The 16,164-nt window shown below is 44.8% G+C and overlaps 2 protein-coding genes across 4 annotated transcripts in view; one reads left to right on the top strand and one right to left on the bottom strand.

Annotated features, from left to right (window-relative positions):
* The window catches only part of LOC119951358 (zinc finger protein 229-like), a 394,086-nt gene that overhangs the window by 57,168 nt on the left and 320,754 nt on the right, over positions 1-16,164 (bottom strand). The window lies entirely within an intron of this gene.
* On the top strand, positions 4,167-15,717 carry LOC119951365 (gastrula zinc finger protein xLCGF3.1-like). Of its 2 annotated transcripts, none has more exons than XR_005457597.1 (2): positions 4,167-4,280; positions 14,863-15,717. XR_005457597.1 is itself a non-coding variant. In XM_038774508.1 (2 exons), the coding sequence occupies exon 2, from the start codon at positions 7,561-7,563 to the stop codon at positions 8,479-8,481; it is 921 nt and encodes a 306-aa protein (XP_038630436.1). In that variant the 5' UTR covers positions 4,180-4,280; positions 7,208-7,560; the 3' UTR covers positions 8,482-9,805. The 2 variants fall into 2 exon arrangements, 1 of the variants encoding a protein (XP_038630436.1); XM_038774508.1 differs by lacking the exon at positions 14,863-15,717 and adding an exon at positions 7,208-9,805 and having other exon boundaries at positions 4,180-4,280.

Genomic DNA, 16,164 nt, shown 5'->3' with positions numbered 1-16,164 from the left:
AGTCCAAATGATCTACAAATCAAAGATCACCCAATATATTGTCAATAGAGACATCCGGTACAGCGCGACCTCCCTTGGACGTTGTGGGAAGTAGTTCTCTACCGTTTGAAGGTCCTGAATCTATTTTAGGAGTGATGTCCGACATAAACTCAGCCTTACACCCAATTTTTTGGTCGCCAACTATGTTTGTGTATCTGTGTACTCTAGCGCAACTATTCTTTCAGTCCCGTTTTATTTTAGTTTCATCGACCAGCACCCAATTGAATTAACACAGTCTGTAAAAAGGTCCTTTCTAGGGGTCGAAGCACTGCTTGAGGCGGCTTTCAGCCTTTTAATGGGTGAAAAATATATTTTTTACCGCAGTCTAGCCGTTTTCCTTTGGGTCTTCCATCCTTCTGGTCTTTCTTCAGTCTTCTGATTTCTTCCTGGCTGGCTCCTCCCCTTTTGCCGAACTATGCCAGTTGTAGAGATCTACCATGCAGATTTAGTGGCACTTGCGACACTAAAACTCAGTAGAAATTTGAGTTAAAACTTCTTGGGTGCAAACAAGAATCGTTTATTGCCTCTATTTGTTTAGAGAATCACTTAAATCTTATTCTCTAATAAATCCAGCTAGCAAAAAGGACTTAAAGAGAAGCAACTTGTACACAATTTAACTTTCAAATAATACAGAAATGGTTTCTTGCTTACGGCAAAACAGCTTACATTTACTTCAAGTGTTAGAGTGGAAAAGTGAAAGTATAGAGACAGCGAATAGTTTAGATTAAAGTATTGATGATTCATGAATAAAGATGGCCGTATGGACCCTCACGGTTATACAAAATCATATCAGTCTTTAGCCGTCTATCTACATCCCTATGTAATTCCAATTGGTTTAGGTTAGAATCAAATGAGTTTGATTTGACGGTTAGCTGTCAATCTTCAATGTGCAACATTAGCTTTAAATGTTTCATATCTGAATACTTGTGTATGTTATGGAATGCGATTCTGTGCTATTATCACAACCAGTTTAAACTAGACTTCTGCTGACTTCGCTATTTTCCACATTGTGGACATTAGCGCCTTAATGTTGCTATGGTGCCTGCCCTGTCCTTGGAATGATATCTGGTATGGCTTGTGTTTTAATGTCACACTGTCTTGCAAATGTATTTGTCAGAACAATGGAGCTCTGTAATAGTGCTGTTTTATTCTATAATGGAGTTACGCTGTGTCATGCTGTTTTGTTTCTGTTCTGTTGAAGCTATATGTTTTGAGATGACCTGAGATTATAAGTGTTGAAATCCGTAATTTAAATGGGTATTTAAAACTGGGGCTTAATATTTACGCTAAATAGCTATCTTTTACCTATCAGATGTATCAGGAAATAGTTGGTTTCTAGAGAAGCCATGTTAAACTCTAACATGTCACGAGATTTTTTTCCAGAAATTAATACTGTATAAACGTGAATGCTTCGACGCTGCTGAGTGAGCATAAATTGTTGAAACAAATAAATTCTTCAATAATTTTGACAAGAAAGAGAACATTAATTTGTGCCAATGTCTGGCTCAAACACAAGGCTGTTTGTTGAATCCAATCAAGATGAGTAAGAAATAAAGCTATTGTCTTTCACAAACTGTCTTTTTGAACCAGTTTACCTTGGAATGACCAAATATATTAATTAAATATTATTGTTTTATTTAGCCACCAATCAGTAACAGATGATTGATCCTTAATTCAGTTACAATGAATGAATCAATAATGAATCAGTAGTTCTCGTAAAAGACTGATTTTTATTTGCTGTAAAAATGTAAAAGCAGGGAAGCAGAGTGGCACAGTGGTTAGCACTGCTGCCTCGTGGTGCCAAGGTCCCAGGTTCGATCCCAGCTCTGGGTCACTGTCCGTGTGGAGTTTGCACATTCTCCCCGTGTTCACGTGGGTTTCGCTCCCACAACCCAAAGGTGCAGGGTAGGTGGATTGGCCTCGCGAAATTACCCCTTTATTGGAAAAAAATGAATTGGGTACTCTAAATTACTTAAAAGCTTAATTGCTGTATATGTAAAGAATGTTTTGGGCTGCATGGTGGTGCAGTGGTTAGCACTGCTGCCTCACGGCGCCGAGAACCCGGGTTAGATCCCGGCCCAGGGTCACTGTCCATGTGGAGTTTACACATTCTACCTGTGTCTGCGTGGGTCACACCCCCATAGTCCAAAAATATTGTGCAGGATAGGTGGATTAGCCATGCAAAATTGCCCTTAATTGGAGAAAAATAGTTGGGTAGTCTAAATTTATAAATTTTCAAAAAAGGACTGTGTAATGAAGATAAATGTACTGTCAAGAGACCTTCAAGGTCAGATTAACCTCATAATTTGATGTTGTAAAATAAGGGATTCTATAGGAGCAGACAAAAGGATAGTATGAAACAGTTCTATTCCTGCCTAAGTTAATGAGAGAAGGTGGTGTCAGTAATTGGGGATCCAATTCAATTAATCTAGTGACCAAATGTCATGTTATGAGGTAATGGTCACTTTGGGGATAAAAGTAGAGGTTCCGAACGTCTTCCTTGCTGGCCAAGTACTGAAGACTCCTGAGGCCGGGTTCCAAGGAAATTACTGTCAAAGAAGGAGCCAGACTCCCAAGGCTGAATTCCACAAGAATTACTGTCAAAGATGGAGCCAGAGAGGGTTACGCTTCCACAGACTGATCACCCGCATGAAGTTGGATACGTCAATGCCTTAAAGTTCAGTAAACCTTTTTCTTTTCATAAACTTATTTTTGAATTTACTATCCAGAGAATTCTGCCTTTGTCTTAATTGATTCAAGTGCTGTCCAACCTAAAATGAATTTATTAAATGGTAAGTTGGGGGTAGCTGAAATCAATTACATTCTCGATAACAAGATCAGTATCTTCAATTGAAAACCTTGCATTTCTAGCGCACCTTTCACAATCACAGGGCGTCCCAAAGTCCTTCACAGCCAATTAAGTACTTTTGATGTGTCATCACTTTTGTAATGTAGGAAATGCGGCAATCAGTTTACACACAGCAATGTGATAATGAGCAGATGATGTGTTTTTAATGATGTTGACTGAGGGATAAATATTGACCAGGACACGGGGGTAACTCCCCTGCTCTTCTTCAAAATAGTGGCTGTGGGATCTTTAACATCCACCTGAGAGGGACAGACAGAGCCTCAGTTTAATATCTTGTTTGAAAGAAGGCTGTTCTGATAGTGCAGCACTCCCTCAGTGCTGTGAGGAGGAGGACTGGGACTTGAACCCATAATCTTCTGATTCAGAGGTGAGAGAATTGCCCACTGAGCCACAACTGACACTACCGACAATACAAAGATAGAAAGTGAAAGTTACCCTTTAAAACCCCCATCCTTTGCCTCCAGTGCCTAATTTTAATAATAAAAACCCCAGTATAAATAACATGGATTTGACTGAAAACTGTTGGGTGTTGGTTTCGAATCACAAGTTTTGACTTCCCCCATTTGAGCCTCGGGCACCTTTCTGTCTCTATTGCTCATGTCAATGACAGGCAGCGACGGAGCTGAGGGCTGAATTTAACTGAGAATAAAGCTCCAGTTGGCAAACTTCCATGAATGTCACACAATTTATGTAAAGGGCAAAATCCAGATTTATAGAAGACAGATGTTGAATTGGTAATGGGTTGGAGGGTAATGGAGAACTGTCAGTACGGTGGAATTAAATCCAGGATGAGTACAGCCATGACAGAATGGCAGAGCAGACTCGATGGGCCAAATGGCCTAATTCTGCTCCTATATCTTATGACCTTCTGAAAGGGGGAGACATTGATTTGCTCCCAGATGTTGCCCAGAGGAGGAAGTTTTAGTCCGAAACTAATTGTCCAACCTCCACATCGTCTAAATCAGCCAATAGGAATAAATCCGTTGCGCGGTGACGTCACTGCATTTGTGCGCGAGTACACGAGAGACCCGCCCCCACCCTTTGTTTCCTCTCCCCCAGCACATCGTCATGACGATTTCCAGGCAGCCGGCTGACAGCTCCGGCCAGAGCGAGAAGCCCCTCCCCCAATCCAGGACTGCGCAGTCTGGGAGAGGGGAATCTGCGCATGTGCAGGGTGAGCTCAATCCCGCGGTGCGCAATGGGAAGATTGGAGGACCGGAAGGACTCTGTCCCTCCGCCAATCAGAGCTCCCCCATTGTCTCAATGCGGAAGGTGGACATGGAGGTTTGTGCTGAGCAAAGCTGTTGTTCCTCCAACCCTGAGTGAGCTTCAGCTGCACACAGACTGAAACCTTCTCCTGTCTCCAACATCTGTGAGTAAAACACTTTCTTTTCTCCCCCTTTCCATATCTTTTCTCATTCTCACCTTCAATTGGTCACTTGCAGCAACTGAAGGGAAAGGAAGTGAATCCAGGGAGGGTGCAGACTCTGGAAGCTTGGCCCAGGTCTCTCTCTCTTAAAGACATTGACATCCTTTGCTCCCTCAGCTTGACACATTTATTTGTCTGGCTAAAAGGACGATTTATTTCCTAATGTTCACAATTAAAGGCCAGGAGATGACTGACATTTAAGGGGGCAGTAAACAGGGCAAATCCAACTCAGCCAATTACTGCTCTGTAGGCCTACTGTCCATCATCAGAAAAGTGATGGAAGGAGTCATCAAAGTTGCGATTAAGTGGCACTTATTCTGCAAAACCTGCTCCTGGACGCTCAGTTTGAGTTCCGCCAGGGTCACTCAGCCCCTGACCTCATTACAGCCTTAGTTCAAACTTGGACGAAAGAGCTGAATGCCAGAGTGAGGTGAGGGTGACTGCCCTTGACATCAAGGCAGCGTTTGACCGAGTATGACATCAAGAATCCCCAGCTAAACTGGAGTCAATGGGAATCAGAGGATAACTCTCCACTGGTTGGAGTCATACCTGGCACAAAGGAAGATGGTTGTGCTGATTGGAGGTCAATGATCTCAGCTCCAGGACATCACTGCAGGAGTTCCTCAGGGCAGTGTCCGAGGCCCAACCATCTTCAGCTGTTTCACCAATGATCTCCCTTCCATCATAAGGTGAGAAGTGGTGATGTTTGCAGATGACTGCACGATGTTCAGCACCATTCTCGACTCCTCAGATAATGAAGCAGTCCATGTCCAAATTCAGTAAGACCTGGACAATGTCAAGGCTTGGCCGAATAAGTGGCAAGTTACATTTGTGCTACACTAGTGGCAGGCAATGACCATCTCTTACAAGTGCGGAGTCTGCACGTCCTCCCCGTGTGTGCGTGGGTTTCCTCCGGGTGCTCCGGTTTCCTCCCACAGTCCAAAGATGTGCGGGTTAGGTGGATTGGCCATGCTAAATTGCCCGTAGTGTCCTTAAAAGTAAGGTTAAGGGGGGGGTTTGTTGGGTTACGGGTATAGGGTGGATATGTGGGTCTGAGTAGGGTGATCATTGCTCGGCACAACATCGAGGGCCGAAGGGCCTGTTCTGTGCTGTACTGTTCTATGTCTATGTTAAGAGAGGATCTAACCAACACCCCTTAACATTCAGTGGCACTTCCATCGCTGAATCCCCCACAACCAACATCCTGGGGGTTACCATTGATCAGAAACTGAACTGGACTAGCCATATTAATACTGTAGCTCCCAGGGCAGGTCAAATTCTGGGAATCCTACAGCGAGTAACACACCACCTGATGCCCCAAAGCTTTTCCACCAGACATCTACAAGCACAAGTCAGGAGTGTAATGGAATACGCTCCAATTTGCTGGATGAGTGCAGCTCCAACAACACTCAAGAAGCTCAACACTAACCAGGACAAAGCAGCGTGATTGATTGCACCCCCTTCCACAAACGTTCAAACCTTCCACCACTGACAAACAGTAGCAGCTGTGTATACCATCTACAAGATACACTGCAGTAACTCATAAAGGTTCCTCAGACAGCACCTTCCATACCCACAACCACTACCATCTAGAAGGACAACAGCAGCAGATACCTGGGAACCTCACCACCTGGAGGTTCCCCTCCAAGTTACACACTACCCTGACTTGGAAATATATTGCCGTTCCTTCACTGTCCCTGGGGAAACATCCTGGAATTCCTTCCCTAACAACACAGGGGATGTAGGGCAGCATGGTGGAGCAGTGGTTAGTGCTGCTGCCTCACAGCGCCGAAGTCCCAGGCTCAATCCCGGCTCTGGGTCACTGTCCGTGTGTAGTTTGCACACTCTCCCTGTGTTTGCTTGGGTTTCGCCCCCACAACCCAAAGATGTGCAGGGTAGGTGGATTAGCCTCGCTAAATTGCCCCTTAATTGGAAAAAAATGAATTGGGTACTGGTACTGAATTGGTAAACCAGCACAGGGGATGTACCTACACCTCAAGGACTGCAGCAGTTCAAGAAGGCAACTCACCACTACTTCGGAAGGGCAACTGGGATGGGCAATAAATGCTGGCCTAACCAGCATTGTCCACATCCCGTAAATTAATTTTTTAAAATTTAAGAATGGACAGAGATATGTCTCGTGTTATATAGTGTGTATTATATATATTATTGATGGTTCTGTAATAAAATACATGTATTATTAGTTCCAGTTTTGTAATATAGTACTGTACCCACATTATATATTTCCAGTCAGACAGTCATTGCAGCACTGACAGAATCCATTTGGGAACTCAAGTCAATGCTGACTCTCTGTACAGTAATCCAGTCAGTCCCATTCCCCCTGGATATCCCTGTTCCCCTGCAAGTTTATTTTCTTCAAGTGACCATCCTATTTTATTTTAAATTATTGATCATCTCGACTTCCACAACCCTTGTGGGCAGTGAGTTCCCTGTCATGTCCACTCCATGACTAAATAAAATTCTTCCTCAGATTTCCCCATCTCTAATCAGTAAATGTCCTTATATGGAGAAAGTAAGTGAATACAATCTGTATATTACACACATTTTTCATCTAGTAATATTGACATATATCTTTCTGGCAGCCTGCATGAAGATTTACAGGTTTCTGTGTCCAGGACAGGAAACAGTGAGCATGGATCTGTCAATCAGCCTGAATCAGCACTTTCAGGAGAATTGGGAGGGTGAATATTAGATACAGCAGAGTGAGAATGGAGAGAGAGTCTGTGGGATTGAGATTTAGAGCATTTCAGGGAAAGACAGAAGAAGAATGTTGGATGGAAACTAGAATTGTCTGTTCTGAGTTTCTATCTTGTACTGACAACGATTACTATTGTAAAATCTGTTTGCAGGAAGTTCAAACGACAGGAGTTCGAGGCCGATATCTCAAACTAAATATCCGGTCAAGAACTGACTGAGTCACTCGAGTCTTGGGATCATCTGCCTTTGAATCTAGAAGGAGAAAAGTTTGTCTATTCTATCTGCTTCAAGAGATTTTAAACATCAGTGTGTTTGGAAAAGCACTGAGACACGCACACCCGTGTGAGGCTGTTACACAGCACTGACATGGAAAGAGCTTTAACCAGTTACACAGGCTGAAAAAATACTACACCATTCACAGCAGGGAGAGACTGTATAGGTGTTTTGTGTGTGGACGAGGTTCAACTGATCGTCCAACGTGGTGAGACGCAAGATCACCCGGACCATGGAGAAACCATGGAAATGTGAGGATTGTGGGAAGGGTTTCAAAGGCCCGTGCGAGCTGGAAAGGCATCAACGCAGTCACACTGGAGAGAGGCCTTTCACCTGCTCTCAGTGTGAAAAGGGATTCACTGACTTTGGCAACCTGCGGAGACACGAACGAGTCCACACTGGGGAGAGGCCATTCACCTGCTCTGACTGTGGGAAGGGATTCACTCGGTTATCCCACCTGCAGAGCCACCAGAGAGTTCACACTGGGGAGAGGCCTTTCACCTCTCAGTGTGAAAAGGGATTCACTGACATTGGCAGCCTGCGGAAACACGAACAATTTCACACTGGAGAGAGGCCTTTCACCTGCTCTCAGTGTGAAAAGGGATTCACTGACATTGGCAACCTGCGGAGACATGAACGAGTTCACACCGGGGAGAGGCCTTTCACCTGCTCTCAGTGTGAAAAGGGATTCAGTGACATTGGCAACCTGCGGAGACATGAACGAGTTCACACCAGGGAGAGGCCATTCATCTGCACTGTGTGTGATAAGGGATTCGCTCAGTTATCCAACCTGCAGAGACACCAGCGAATTCACACCGGGGAGAAGCCATTCATCTGCACGGTGTGTGATAAGGGATTCACTCAATTATCCAGCCTGCTGAGACACAATGTCACTCACATCGTGAGCAGGCCCTTTAAATGCTCTGACTGCAGGAGGGGTTTCAAAAGCTTTCAGCTACTGATGTCCCACCAGCGCATTCACTCTGAGGTGAGACCGTTCAGCTGCTCTCACTGCACAAAGAGCTTTAGAACCTCATCAAACCTGATCAAACACGGGCGAGGCCACACCGGGGAGAGCCCGTTCACCTCTCCAACTGGGAAAAGATTCACTCGGTCATCACTTGCTGAGCCACAATGTCACTCACACCAATGAGAGACTCTTTAAACGCTCTGACGGTGAGAGTGGGTTTAAAAGCTCTCAGCTACTGATGTCCCACCAGTGCATTCACACTGAGGAGAAACTGTTCAACTGCTCTCACTGCACAAAGAGATTTAGAACGTCATCCACATTGCGGAGACACCAGCAAGTTCACACCGGGGAGAGGCCATTCACCTGCTCTCACTGTGGGGAGGGATTCACTCGGTCATCCAACATGCTGAGACACCAAAGGGTTCACAAGTGATGACTGGTTAGATTCTGCTGTTAATCATCCAGGACTGAACCGGGAGTGGGTGGAGGGATTTGCCTCCTCATCAACTCCTCCTGGTGCTCGGACATGGCGACCCTGGCGAACTACTGCTCCCCGGACCTGGAATACCCGACTGTGAAGTACCGTCCATACTACCTTCCACAGAGTTCACTTCTGCCATCGTCACAGCGGTCTACATCCCACCCCAGGCGGAAGTGAAGAAGGTGCTTGATGAATTGTAACCGCTATAAATAATAATGAAGCAGAATACCCGGAGGCCTTGTTCATTGTGGCTGGGGACTCTAACCAGGCCTCGAGTGTACTGCCAAAATTCCACCACCATGTCTCCTGCCCCGACAGGGGCCCCAACATCCTTGACCACTGCTACACAAACATCAAGGGGACCGCACTTCGTAAAATCAGACCACAAGATGGTGCTCCTTCTCCTGGCATACAAGCAGAAACATAAGCGGAGAACTCGGTTAAGAAGGTTGTGCAATGCTGGTCTGAGGCAACTGGAAGAGCTCCTCCTGCTTGGAGTCAGTGGATGGTCCATATTCAAGAACTCGGCAGCCAACCTAACCGAGTTTGCCAGCACCATCACAGACTTCATCAGTAAAAGTGTAGAAGATTGCGTGCAAAAGAAGGTAGTATGTATGTTACCCAACCATTAACCATGGTTTAATTGGGAGATTCACTCATGACTGATGGCCAGGTCTGAGGTATTCAAGGCAGGCAACCCTGACCTATACAAGAAATCTATATATTACCTCCGCAAAGCCATCAGGGACTCCAAGAGACAATACCAAACTCGGCTAGAGTCGCAGACTAACGACAGGGACTCTTGTCAGTTGTAGCAAGGCTCAATCAACATCATGGGCTACAAAGCAAAGCCGAGTAGAATCTTCAGCAACAGCGCACCCCGACAAACTCAATGCATTTGATGCTTGTTTCGAGCAGGAAACCAACAAACTGTTGACAACTGTCCCAGCAGCCTTGGACACACCCATACCCACTGTTGGTCGTTCTGGGTGAGTGTGTTTAACACTCGCTTTGGCTCTGTTTCACGTTCTAAGCTCTGGAGTCGCCAGGTGCCATAAAGACACCGCCACAAGTTTCAAGGTGAAGTTCAAAGCAATAAAGCTGTGCACCAATTAGTAAGTCCAAAACAATTAGAGTTTATTATAACACAATTATAATAACACTCATGCACACGCTAAAGATTAAACTTACTTCTACCACTAAACAACTAATACTTAGCTAAGAAGGAACTGCGAGGCCAGGGAACAAGGCCTTTGTCCTGTTCTGGTCTGCAGGCTTCGAATCGCTATCAGTTGGCAAGGGTGTCAGTAATGCCGGTTTCAGGTAGCGGTCGTCGTTTAGGCACTTGCGTTTTGGTGGCTGCTGCTCAGCGGCTGATGTAGAAGACAGGGGTCTGGAGGCTGGAGCCGGAGGCCGGAGACAGGAGACTGAACCATGTATGGGACCTCTCTTTTATAGGTCCCAGGGGGTCCGCGCCCCTTTGGGCGGACTCCCTTTCATGCTGGGGATCGATTGGGCCTCTTCCCAATCGATACGTTTTGAACCCCCCAATCCTAGGGCCGTTCCTTGATTGCTGGGGCGGTTCTTAGGACTTATTGTCCTGGGCTTCTCTGGCGCCACTGGGTCTGGCCTCCTATTGAATGTATCGATTGATACTTAATTTGTGTCCATTGTATCTGGGACTTGCCCGGTATCACCTCATTAATATGCTAACGGCTTCTCATTCACAGTGCTGCCTGGTCTCTACAGCCGTCAGAAACCGGTTTCTGCAGTTGTCCCAATACATAATTGCTCGGCAAGCTGTTTGCTCTTTAACATGTCCGTTTTCCCTGCACTCTTTGCAGTCTTCCATTTTGTGTTTGTTAGTGGCCATCTCAGGTGGCTACACCACCGTCACAGCCTCCAAAGTCAGGTTGGCCTTCTTGAAAGTGAACCCTCGGAAAGCAAAGGGTCCAGACGAGATCTCTGATCGTGCGCGGAGCAGCTGGCGATTGTGTTCGCGAACTTCCTCAACCTCTCCCTACTCTGTTCCGATGTTCCCACCTGCTTCAAGAAGACCACCATCATACTGGGGCCAAAGAAGAACCAGGCAACGTGCCTCAATGACTACCATCCAGTGGCCTTGACATCGATCATTATGAATTGCTTCGAGATGTTGGAGACATCAACTCCATACTCCCAGCATTCCTTGATCCACTGCAATTCGTACACCGCCACAACCAGTCCACAGCAGATGCCATCTCCTTTGCCCTATACTCGCCCCTGGAGCATCTCGACAACAAGGACACCTACGTCAGACTCCTATTCATTAACTACAGCTCTGCCTTCAACACCATAATCCCAGCCAAGTTCATTTCAAAACTTAGGACTAGGCTCCTCTCTCTGCAACTGGATCCTCAACTTCCTGACCCATAGACCACAATCAGTAAGGATAAACAACAACACCTCCTCCATGATGGTTCTCAATTTAGGAGCCCCGCAAGGCTGCACTCCCTATACACACACGACTGCATGGCAAAATTTGGCTCCAAATCCATCCACATTGATTTTGAAAACTCACTACTATTCTTAGAATTCCCCCTATACCAAAAAGGGCCGACATTCTAAATGGTGAACAGGGATTCTCACTCCCTGACTCCGATGCAGGCTTCGGTGGGTGCTATTCAGGTCAAACTGTATTTTCAAGTTATCCCCAGGTATAACCCATACCTTCACCGAAGATTTTATCTACTTACCACTTAGTAGCATCAATGTCCTGGACCCTGCATTGCTAAGTAAGTAAAGTAGACTTCAGGAATAACCACTTTTTCAGGTTAAGTTAAGTTATGTTATTATATTTTTTCTTTTAAAAGCTGCAAACACTTTCTTTACAGAAAGGTAAAAAGGTCTTGCTTCTGGATCCTGCTGGTTGGTTGAAGGGACCTTCAGGCCCACCTTGACAATCAATCTTTTTTAAAGTCTGGTCTTCTTGAGATGTGTTCACTGGTTAGCTCTGTTGCTGTGCCTTGTTGATCCATGTACTGAGCTATAAGAGCTGGCTCTGCTAGCTATCTCTCAGATGACTCTGACTCCTGTTTAAATTCTAGTCTTCCTTAGATGTATAGCTGTTCAAGCTCGGCTGCTCGTCTTGTCTTTGCCATGACCGAGCTGTGAAAGCTGAATATGCTTTTCTCCTCTCTCTGAGTTCTCCTCCCCATCCCTTCTGGTTCTGCTCCCTGGGTTTATATTCTCTTTCTGACAAATATTAAGTTTTTATTACCTTATTGTAAATTAACTTATTTCACTTTGACTGTCAAAAAGTATCTTTGATCTGAACATTTTAATACAACTAAGTATTCATTTTGGGCATAACCTCACCTCTCAGATCTGATTACATTGTCCTTTGTGATGTTCAAAGTTCCTTTGTGATATTCAAAGATGCTTTGGTTTCAATAGGTGTTACTTTTAATTCCTGTCATTTGAATAATTTAATTTTCCAATTGTCCCCAGCTCATAACTTTGCCTTTGATTTTGACTTTAAATTATGTTTCTCGTAGACAGGTTGTCTCCAATTTTCTTTAATTTCCTTGATGTCAGTAGAATTTTACACTTAGAATTGACACCAAATTCAACTGAACATCATCCATCCTTTCCAGCTGTTTACTAAGAGAGTTAATTTCAATGAAGGTGTGAAACCTTTCCTTTTAACTGTATGCAAAAATTTCACTTGGTTATGACTTGAAAGACCTGCCTGTTTTAAACATTAGTCACTTAATTCAATTGAAACTCTCATCCATGCTTTTCCAGGTACTTCCTGAGATAGTTACATTCAATGAAGGTGTGAGCCATTGTTTTAGCTTAATACATGAATCCTGTGTGTTTGCTAAGACTGCTTGTGAGAAATAATCTGCATTTTATAATCCTGCTCTTTGCAGCTGCTATTAACCTTTTGTGGGATCTTTCCCTGTATCCTCTCATGTTTCTCTCAGACCAGATATTGCCTCTTCCATGTTTCAAATGACATATCTTTCCGTATTTTCAACAACATCATGTTTGGTCATAACACGACCATAGTGGTTCGGATCTCGAACACTTCCTCCATGATAGTCCTCAATACCGGGGCCCCACAAAGCTGCGTACTTAGCCCCCTACTACACTCATTATACACACACGACTGTGTGGCAAAATCTGCTCCCACTCCATCTACAAATTTGCTGATGACACAATCGTAACAGGTCGGATATCAAATAACGGCGAGTCAGAGTACAGGAGGGAGATAGGGAACCTAGTGGTGTGGTGTAATGACAACAATCTCTCCCTCAATGCCAGCAAAACTAAGGAGCAAGTCATTGACTTCAGGAAGTGAAGTATCGTACACACTCCTGTCTGCATCAATGGGGTGGAGGTGGAGATTAAAATTCTGAGGTTGCACATCGCCAGCATTCTGTCCTGGTCCACCCACATCGACGCTAGGACCAATACACCTGTACTTCCTCAGGAAAATAAGGAAATTCAGCATGTCCACATTAATTGCTACATGGGTGGCATGGTAGCACAGTGGTTAACATTGTTGCTTCACAGCGCCAGCATCCCAGGTTCGATTCCCGGCTTGGGTCACTGTCTGTGTGGAGTCTGCATGTTCTCCCTGTGTCTGCGTGGGTTTACTCCTGGTGCTCCCATTTCCTCCCACAAGTCCCGAATGACATGCTTGTTAGGTGAATTGAACATTCTGAATTCTCCCTCAGTGAACCTGAACAGGCGCCAGAGTGTGGCGACTGGGGGATTTTCACAGTAACTTCATTGCAGCGTTAATGTAAGCCTACTTGTGACAATGATAAAGATTATTATCATTGACTTTTACCAATTTTTACAATGCACCAAAGAAAACATCTTATCTGGCTGCATCACAGCTTGTGTTATGGGCCAGGGTTTGGAAAATTCCAAAGTATATCATGGAGATCACCTGACCTACAACTGTTTATTGATTTTGGTTACGATGGGCACAGGGGCCTGCCTTTCAGGTGTTATTCAACAGAGGCCTCAAGCACTTTTCATCAAAACAAGCTTTATTCTACGAATTTAGTTAACATTTTTACAAACACACAGATTATCATAGAATTTACAATGCAGAAGGAAGCCATTCGGCCCATCGAGTCTGCACCGGCTTTTGGAAAGAGCACCCTCTCCAAGGTCAACACCTCCACCCTATCCCCATAACCCAGTAACCCCACTCAACACTAAGGGCAATTTTGGACACTAAGGGCAATTTATCATTGCCAATCCACCCGACCTGCACATCTTTGGACTGTGGGAGGAAACCGGAGCACCCGGAGGAAACCCACGCAGTCACGGGGAGAACGTGCAAACTCCACACGGACAGTGACCCAAGCCGGAATCGAACCTGGGACCCTGGAGCTGTAAAGCAATTGTGGTATCCACAATGCTACCGTGCTGCCCTAAACACAGTAAACATTTTTATAAATTACAAACATCATTACCCCACACAGCTACAGTAATCTATGCATAACCTTTAATAAATCCCCCACTTTAATTATTCCAATTTAATAACAAGATCCCATAAACCAGTACCTCCTTTTGAAAGGTGTGGCCAGCACACAGCACTCAAGATCTGGTTTGGAGGCTCTTGTTTCCTTTCCAAAACAGCAGGTTTGAATTCGTTCCAGAAAACAATTATTTCTTTTCAAGTTATCAAGCAGCCTGGAAATAGCTTTTAAAATGAAGATCGAGAGACGGGCCAAAATACTCCTCTTTCTGGGTACAGCAGCCAAAAATGTGAAAACGAAAGCAAAAACTCAGCCACAAAACAGCCCCAAACCAAAGCGAAAGTAAAACCAACTCCCAGAGCCACAGCCCAGCTCCACCCACACAATGACATCACTGAAGCCATATGATAAGTCAAAAAACATTTCTGAAAGGGACACTCCCATGACACTTGGTCTGGCAGCTGCTCAGCCCAAGTCTAAGAAACTACAGAGAGTTGTGAACACAGCCCTGTCCACACTCCTGCTTTGGGAAAGCGGGCAGCAAAATCAAAGACCCTCCCACTGATGTTATTCTCTTTTCCAATCTCTTCCATTGGGCAGGAGGTACAAAAGTCTGAGAACTCGCAATAACAGAGTCAAAACAGCTTCTTTCCCGCTGTTACCAGACTCCTGAATGATCCTCTTATGGACTGAACTGATCACTCCATACATCTTCTCTACTGAGTAGCACTACACTCCGTATGCTTCATCCGACGTCTATGTATTTATATTGTGTATTTATCATATGTCCTATGTTTTTTCATATATAAAATGATCTCTGTATTATACACAGAACAATACATTTCACTGTACCTTGGTGCACGTGAATAAATTTAATCAAATCAAACATTGTTCATTCTGACACTTGGTGAAGTGGGAGGGTCGGAGGGTTTCTTTCTGCTGGACTGGCCGGTATCGCGACTTTTCTTCCAGTGGGCTGATGCTGTTTGAGCCTGGGAGAGCACATTTCCGCTGGAATGATCCACAAAGGCTGAAGTACATTTATTTTATCCTGGATAGTAAATAGTGTTTCCCCCCACTACAGGTGGATGTAAAATAAACCAGATGGGTTTTTACTACTATCGACAATGCTTTCATGGTGATAGATGACTTTTAATTCCTGATTTTTAATTAATTTAAATTTCACCATCTGCCGAACCTGCATCCCCATTGCATTACCCTGGGCCTCTGGATTACTGGTCTGGCTATTGTTTTCCCAGATGTGTTTTGTGAAACGATCCAATAAGTGAGTTGTTTTTCAGTTGTTTGCGTCCTGTACTTTCCCACTAACTTGCAGACAAAACAGCTGCAACTGTACTGTGTATAACTGTGTTATTGTAACTACTCCTTGAGATGCTTCGGTTCGCTGAAGCATTCCCTGCATGTTTGTAATAAAGATTCCCAAACTTTAACCAACTCTGGACTCCGAGTGACATTTGTCCCACAACAACCTGGTGTCAGGAAGAGGATCCACTGATGGCTCTGATTAAAGGAAAGTCCCCGTGGACAGCAGATACCGGGGTGAGTATTGTTTGTTTCGTACCACCCGTGTTTAGTTCAGTCTGACTGACCACTGGGGCCTCCTCAGAACCTCAGGGATCTGTTTCTGCTCTGTCTCTTTGACGTCCACTCGATGTAATTTCAATAACTGGAACATTTCAGACAGGAATTGTCGGTTTTACACCAAGGATATGTTTGGGGGGTGATGCTGACGTCCCCGTGACCGAGAGGGTTTTGTAGCCGCCAATAAATGAGTGGATAAAGCCATACGGGAGGCTAAACAGTAAGAGTTAGGTAGTTGGAGAGAGTTTGGCGTGTGTTCAGGTCCCAGATAGGGGTCAGTCAGCATCATCACATCAATGG

Source organism: Scyliorhinus canicula, chromosome 17, assembly GCF_902713615.1.
Source record: "Scyliorhinus canicula chromosome 17, sScyCan1.1, whole genome shotgun sequence".
Lineage (NCBI taxonomy): Eukaryota > Metazoa > Chordata > Chondrichthyes > Carcharhiniformes > Scyliorhinidae > Scyliorhinus > Scyliorhinus canicula.
The sequence above is the reverse complement of the archived record's forward strand: the minus strand, read 5'-3'. Positions and strand labels throughout refer to the sequence as shown.